The following is an 8,112-nucleotide window of genomic DNA, read 5'->3' as shown; positions in this document are numbered from 1 at the left end:
TACTGAGGCACTGAATGCCTCCTAAGTACCTGCTTAATCAAATAAAAATTAGCAGGGCTGGTCATTTAGGTTTGGCACACCTCCATCTTTTGCAATTACTATCCCAGGGCAGCTTATCCACTTATTAAACCATAGCTGTCTCCCGATGCTCGGTTTCCAAAAATTCAGCAGGAGCTGATGGCAGCCGTGACTGCCCAGCGGACCAGGTCTCTTGGTTCTGCTCCTGCAAACAGAGCAAAGGAGTGGCAGGAGCAGGCTGATGGTGAAAAATGGTTGTTCGAAACTGACAGCACTTCCAGGTTAGAGGAGCCTGAGGTATGTTTTCCACAATAACTCCCAGAGCAGGGGCTTTCACTGCAACCCCAGGGCTGCCAGTAATCTCCTTTATGTTTATGGGAAGGCTTGCTAGGCCCCACCTCAAAAATAAAAAAAAAAAAAATCATGAATTACAGGCTTTTGTTGGAGAAAGCTTTTCAAGGTCTTCTGAAGGCTTTTCCTCAGCTAAGGGTGAGTGGCCTGTCAGGTTTCAGTCACCATGAATTGCTGTATCTCAGGCTTTTATTTTGGACCTTTTCTCCTGTGATGTGTACCTATATCTGTGGGTGGGTGTTTGTTTTTCTCTCCAACCACAATAACAGCTCCTTTCTAACAGCAGAACTATGAGATTATAGAATGAAAACCTGGGAGGATGACAAAGGGAGCTGGAGAGCAACTCCCAGCTTGATTACAATAGCCACCAGGGAGCTTCCCAGCTATAAAAGCATGTAAAACAATCGGTTATTTAAAGTTCTCCAGGAAGAAAATTAGTAGTCTGGACTCAAGGTAAGTAGCTATGTGCTGCTCAAAATACCTGCAAATAGCTGAAACAGTAACTTTGATGAAACACCTGAGGAATTTTCTGTGGGTAAATAGTACATGAAGTATGAATTCTGGCCTCTAGTCCTCTTGCATTTTGCAATGTTACCTGTATGCCACTTGATAGAATACAGGTGGTGCTAAACCTTCAATCAGGGAGGCTCGTGCTGAGCGTTTTTCTTAATTGTCTGACTTATTTCATAAGTAAAGGCACTGGAATTTGACCTCAGTGCTGTCTTTGACAAACACAGGCCCGGCCCAGTGGAAAAGGGGGAAGGGAGCTGTGCAATCTTTGTTATGCAAGTGTATCTGACAGACCAGCTGCGGCGAGCAAGGGCAATCAAAGCCATCTGATCAAACTTTTGGTCCTTATCGTGCATGCTGGGGCTTGCAGCTGAGCTTGTTCTGCTGGGCAAAAGCAAACAGTTGCAGGTCACAACTCTATTACTCCATCCCAATTATGCCTTTAGAGGGTGTGCTCACCAGCTAACCAGCATTACACTTCTGATCGGGTCAGAACAGATGCGATGCGATGCTACAGCTGCAGGAGAGAGCGTGGAGCAGCAGCGGGGCAGCCTCTGCTGCTATGAACTCTGCACTTGCAGCCTTTACCTTGGGGTTTTATAGGACTTGTTCCTTCCTAGGCTGTAGATAAGGAGCACAGCAAAACACCCCAAGGAGAGGCAACACCTGGGTTACCTGACCTGGGGGGGATCTGATGATAAGGAAGCTCCAGGCAGCATCTTTCTTTTACAATAAATCACACCTTTAATAGTAACATTTTGCTGACTCGGTGGGGTCTTTAGATCACGTGGGCGTGTGTTTTTTTTAACTATTAGGGCCAGAAAAGCCTCACGAAGTTAGTTGTTTTTACTCGGAGGAAAAAGGGCGGCAGTGTCAGAAACGGGCATTTCACACAGGCAGGGGCGGCTGGGGGCTGGTCTGGAAACTAGGGCACGAACTGTTTGGGGCAGCTCTGCCCAAAAACAGGGAAAAAAAATAAACAAAAATGGGAAAAAAAAAAAAAAAAAAAGCGACTGAGCCCCCGCCCTGCCCCGTGCCTCAGGCGGGGCGCGGGGCGGGGCCCAGCGGCCGCCCCGTCCCGCCCCTGCCCGGGAGCGGCCGGGCTCGGAGCCGCCGGAAGTGCGCGCGCTGGGCGCTCCCCGCCGCCTCCCCCCCCCCCCCCGCTCCCGGCCCGGCGCTGGCTGCGGCCCCCAAGATGGCGGCGAAGACGCAGGGCGGCATCCGCCTCAGCGCGGTGAGCGGCGCCCGGGCGGGGGGCTCCGGATCGCCTCCGGGCGGCTCTGCAGGGCCCGAGGGGGGCTGAGGGGAACCGGGGGGATCTGGGGAGCACCGGGGGAGGGCGGAGGAGGAGGAGGGGAGGAAGGGAACGGGAGAGGGGAGGCCGAAAGAAGCGCCCCCCCCCCCTTCCCCCCCACCGGGCCGGGGCCAGGAGATGGCGGCGGGGGCCGGGGCCCTGGGGGGGGGGCCGGGGCGAGGCTCCTCAACGCGTCGGGGCGAAACGGGGCGCTTGTGGCTGTCGGGGTGAGTGTTGTGAGCCGCCCTGGGGATTGTAAACATCGCCGGGCCGCGGCAGTTCGGGGCCGTGGCCGCGAATCTGGGCTGGGGTCGTGCGCTGGGGGGGGATCTGAGCCGAGGGTCTCCTCAGGGACAGCAGCCGGCGGTGGCTGCCCCGCGCTGGGCAGAGGTTGCCCGCAGATGTCATCTGCCTGCAGCGCTGCTGCAGCCGCGCTTTCGGTTTGGCCCTCGAGCTGTCGCCAGGGGTTTGGACTGCACGGGCTGCCTGGTGCGCTCGGGCAGGGAAGGGCTCGCCCAGCTCTTCGGCTTCTCCTGCTTTGGGAAAAGAGAAACGAGAGCTGTCCCGTGGTTTCAGTAGCTTTCTTAAAGGAGGAGAGAAATGCACCAGCATTAATACCTGTACTTGCAGAAACTGCATGATACAGGCCAGGCTGCAGTTTACAACTGATCTCACTTTGGCAGACTTCTGCAGAATCTCCCTTAGAATTGGTGCAATAATTAACTTTCAGAGTTGTTTTTAGGGTTCTGCTTATTTTTTTTGTCAGTAGTCATTACTTTAAACATACATTCAGTGTGTCAAAGCTGTGATTTCTCCTTAAGTTTTCAGTAAAGAAATGAAGCAGCTGATACAGTTTCTGGTTTGCTTGTTCCTAACAGAGCCTTTTATACAGTTGGGCACTGTTTCCCAGAAAAAAAACAACACAAAACTGACAGTCACCACCTCTTCTGTCAGCAGCTGTGCTTTAGAAATACGTTGGGTTTCACCAAAACATTTTCATTGGTTTCAGAAGCATGCATGAACCGCACAGGTAGTGCAGGCAGGCCTGGCTGCTCGTTCCCACCCTGGCATTTATCTCTTACTGTTGCTCTGGTAACGTGTTTTTTTTCTCAGTTGCGTGATGAGACAGATCAGGAAGTGATCCAGATTAAAAATAAGATTTAAAAAATTAGTTTTAATTTGGAGCAGTGCCATAATGTGGTTCGCTATGTTATCATGCAGCCGTGCTAGCATAACTGGCAGGGAGGAGGAAGGCATGTAGCAGGAAAGAAGGAAGCAACCTGATGGAAGAAAAGTGGGAGGAAGAGGATGGTAGCGGGGCTGTTCCCCCCAAAGTTGCAAAGTTCATCTAAAATACAAGACTGTTCAGTAGTTACATTATTTTTGCATGACTTATACTCTTTAAGAGATGGGATAGTTGCATTTTTCTTGGAGCACCAAAATTCCCAAAGCTGCCTGTCATTTTCAAAGGTAAACTGCTTTGTTCTTTAATATTTGCTCATCGTAACTGCAGGGGACTCCTTAGTGCAGCTGAGTCTTTTTATAACATGAACCGTACGTGCAGTTTGAAGGAGGTGGAGGTTTAGCTCTGTGTTCTGAAGGGATTTTGCTGCACTTGCTTTCAGGATAAAAAATGAAGCAGCCAACCAAAACCCACTTGCTAACAAAATCTATTGGGCCCAGCGCTCAGCGCAGCTGGATCACCTCAGCTGCAGTCATACTAAAATAGCCCAAAGTGAGCGTTCACCTGGGGAGTAACTTTCTGACTGTATTCGTTGGAAATGCGATTATTCACAGAGCTAATTAAAGTAGCGATTTGATGAAATGAAGTGTTGGGGACAAAACGGGCTCCAGTAATTCCCGCTGAGCTCTCCCTCGGTTGTGCTGGCAGCCAGCTGGATGTGCTCTGAGGCAAGCTAGGGAGCTAATGGCCTTACGGTGCTTGTCTCCATTTTTTTTAAAGCTGTTTTCATCGTGTGTTGGTGTTTCGCAGCCCTGCATTAGCAAGCGGTGCTGTCTGCTGGGAGGCAGATGTTCCCACTAACCACCCTGGGGGATGCCTGCCTTTTGCTGGCGGAGCTTTAGAGCCAAGAGCTGGTTTCTGATGGTTCCCATGGCCACATCTGTGTCTTCTAGTTTCCCGTAACTGTTCACATTCCCACCATCGTGTATCATGTCTCAGCCTTTTTCAAAGCCTTATCAAATGAAGTAGTGTCCTAGGAGATCAGCACGTGTTTGTTTATAAGAGATGGGGTTTCCTTATGATGCTATTCTTCTCAACGTCAGCCGCTGGTACGCAGCAGTGAAGTGAAGGATGGAGAAGCTCTGTATTACTCAGGCACTCACTGCGTGAAGAGATTTTTTTGCTGGGCACACATCCACTTTGCTCTGTGGAAAAAAGGACATTTGGCTGTAAGAGTCAGTTTTAGTGGTGCCGAGGCTCCTTCTTTCATCAATGTTACTTGACCGGGGAGGGCCACAACTTTGAATTCACACCTTTTAAAACTACAGTCAGGACTTTTTTCCAAGGCAATATTGCTGAGGTTACAGTGCCAGTGGTTACTGTGGGGTCCCGGTCTTCCTTCTGCATGACAGGAGTCTCTCGCTGGCTAGCAGCAAAGAAATATTTAAGCAGTGAGCTGAGCAGATGCTAAATATTTGAATGTGTACCTGTGTGGGGGTGGTTTTGTTTGATTTTTTTTGTTTGTTTTGTGTTAGTATCATGTTTTGACAAGGAGGAATTTGGGGTTTGGAAGGGAGTGGGTGGAATCCAGTTGTTCCTGGTGTATTTTGGTTATCATCATTTTAGAAGGCAAAGGAACAAATGCTGCCAGTACTGTGAAAGGTTGAAGTGAAGAGAACAGATCCTTAGATCTGCTGACCCATGATATGGTACAGAATGAAACCGAAAGGTCTGCTGGAGCATGTGCCATGGTACACGTGAGGCTCCCAGTACTTGGCTCGATGTCATCTTGATAGATTCTGAATTGTTTGTAAGCATCTGGTGTGAACTTGAAAGGAGCACGGTGACTGGGGCTGGTTCGGTTTACTGGAGTTTATAAAAGTGGGATTTTAAAACACAGATGGCACTGAAGAATGTAGAGCCCACTCGTACTTGCAGCCTAGCTTGGTGGAGAAATAGAGGGGTTAAGCTGCAGTCTGAAAGCATGCTCTGTGCTCTTCGTGACCTTTGAATCAAGGTGAGATTTCTTGGCAATTTATGTTGATCCAAACCAGGGCTGCTGCTGCGCTCCCACCACGGCACTTGGCTCGCAGCTCTGGAACTTGCTCTTAGCATTATTCTTTTCTCTGATAAGTGGATTTGGAGACTTGAAGTGGTTGCTTGCGTTTATTTCGACCTTACTAATTATACGAAAGTGATTGTCAGTGTAGTAGTTCTGTAAAATGTATTAAGTGAGGATATGGGTGTACTTTATATATAAAATCAGAAAATATTTTAAAATATGGATTGTGTTTTCTGATGCAGCTGCACCGTACAAGGGCTTTTTCCAGTGTTGTGTATTCATAGGTACTGATTTTTATGAACATAACTGTGCCAGTAAGGCTTAAACATACACATGTATATGCACTGGGTTTGTGCTAAAGGCTTTGTAAAAGTATAATTACAGATATTTTAAGTGGTAATGCAAGTACAGCTATCACTTTCAGCAGTTATACTTTGCCCAAACATTGCATTGACAAATCCTGAAGTTGTATGGATATCTACTTCTGGTTTTCATGTTCTTTTGATCTAGGTGAATGCGTGCAAACCCAGGCTCTTGTGAATTACTTGAGAATACTTTGTCACTGACATCTGCAAGATGTGTCCCATAAACAAGTGTATTTATTTTGCATGTTGTCATCTAATCCAAGTAGTGGCTGCATTCCTGTGGTAGCATCTGATCATAAGTGTCTAAAATCTCTGAGCTTGAATTGCCAACAGTATAAACTGCTAGGTGAGAAAGCCTGATGGGTCCCATTAACAGGTGATTTTGATCAACAAAGGCAAAAGGAGCAATGAGATAGCAAGTCACTGAGGGTGTGGGGTGCTGTGCCCTTTCCCAGATCCATACTTGTGGTTTAAGGTTTACATTTTTAATATTTGAGTGCTTGTGTTTCTCTTGCTGGTTTTGGACTAAGGCTTTGATGTTTTTTGTAACTTCTTGTTTGAAGTACACAAACTAATGCCATTGTTTCTGTTTCATTTCAGCTTTGTCCAAAGTTCTTGCATACCAACTCCACCAGTCACACCTGGCCTTTCAGTGCAGTTGCGGAACTTATAGGTATGTGGATCAGTAGTTGCCCGAGTACTTGATTGTAATACCTCTTCTTCTTGTTGTAAAACTTTGTTTTTCTTCCCTTCAGGTAAGGAAACCCTGTTGTTATCATTCAGAATCTTACAGAAATCTTGTTTGGGTACAGTCAGACAGATTGACTTCATTCTTTCTTGACAGCATGTGTACTGTCTGACATCTGTTGCGGGGGCCTTCTAGGACTTGGTATTTTCTTCTTACTGAGTTTATTGAAGCTTGCCAAATGCAGAGGACAGTGGGGCCAAGAGAATCCTTTCTCTTCTAGTCCACCAAATGCAGGCCTATTGCTCTTCACTGTTCCCAGTCTCAGCCAGCAGTATGACTGAGCACAAATTCCAAGGATGTGCCTGCACACTTATGTGCTGTACAGACACAGCTGGCGACAGGCAGTTTAGCACAGACTGAAGGACGATGGCTTTGCAAGAACCCGCATAAACACAAAATGTGAACAGACCAAATGGCCTTGTTCTGTTCCTGTTTGATGGTTAACCACATTTAAATGTTGTTAGTGGCACATGCGCATTATTGTTGGTCACTTAACTCTCATATTTACCAACGTTTCTGGGTATTTTGCTAAGACCTGGAGTCCTTCCAGTTACTGTGTCCAGACTTTTTACCAGACTGGCTTTTTACCAGTCTCTGGCTTAGACCTTGGATCTGTGTAGTTTCTGGTTTCTTCCAGCTTGTTGACTTGTCCGTCTTCATGTTGGCTAGCAGAACAAATGCGTACAGGCACACATTCAGATTAGAGAGCACACTCATGTAGGAAATAGAAATAAAGTTTAGTGAGAACGCACAACAGAGTGGTAAAGGTTCCAACCGCAGAAGTGTACTGAACAGCTTTCACGCAGTCAGCCTGTGTTATTCCCACTCTTCCATCGCTTCCATTACCCTGTGTGTTTTTTCCATCCGTTTGGACCTTTCCCTTTCCTTCACTTCAGTGTTTCCTCAAAATATCCACCAGTAATTTCTGCACATGGACACAGTATTTCTGAAACATCCTTATTTTATTCTTTTGGATTACGAATTTTCTGGTTGAACATCTTCAGGGTTACACTTGAGTGGTTCCTTTGAATGGTTGGTCCATCGATGTCCTAAGAATCCTGGTTTTTGTAATTGTCTCTATCATCTGCTGTTTGTTGGGGTTTGAGTGTGTTTGATCTATTAGCTCCTGTTTATTGTCTTGCTTTTTATTTTGAATAGCCATGGACTGGATATTCTCAGAGTTGTATGTTCCCTGAGTTGGGGGATGATTAGCTTACTTTCTCTAGCTGGTTTCTTGAAATGAAGGCGTGGTATGGAAAGATTTGCTCAGCTTATCAAGCAGTTTGCTTTTGCCAAAGGGAGCAACTCTTCTGGTCACATTCTTTAGCTTCCTGTGCTCTAGTTCTGTCAGTTCGTAAGCCAGAAGAAAAGTAACCTAGCAAAAAAAAAAGAAATTTTCTGCTAGATAAGGAGAGAGTTGTCACAAGGAAACAAGAACCACATGACTAGCTGTTTCGGTGGTAAGTCATGACTGACATGTTAAGTCATTTCATCTGTCTTATGCCATACCTGGCTGGAATTAACACATTTGTGCTGTGCAAGGCTTGTGAGCTGCCTTCTTCCTTCCTTTGCCTCTGTTGT

General features: G+C 46.9%; 1 protein-coding gene across 1 annotated transcript in view; it reads left to right on the top strand.

Moving 5' to 3' along the window:
* The first annotated feature begins 1,948 nt into the window (after positions 1–1,948).
* MORC3 (MORC family CW-type zinc finger 3) overlaps positions 1,949–8,112 on the top strand; it is a 29,497-nt gene continuing 23,333 nt past the window's right edge. The window contains exons 1-2 of the mRNA XM_068688397.1: positions 1,949–2,113; positions 6,384–6,456. Coding sequence (XP_068544498.1) covers positions 2,075–2,113; positions 6,384–6,456 — 112 coding nt within the window. The 5' untranslated portion in view covers positions 1,949–2,074. The remainder of the gene's footprint in view (positions 2,114–6,383; positions 6,457–8,112) is intronic.

This window comes from Anas acuta, chromosome 1, assembly GCF_963932015.1.
Source record: "Anas acuta chromosome 1, bAnaAcu1.1, whole genome shotgun sequence".
Classification (NCBI taxonomy): Eukaryota; Metazoa; Chordata; class Aves; order Anseriformes; family Anatidae; genus Anas; species Anas acuta.
This window is presented reverse-complemented; position numbering and strand designations above follow the sequence as displayed.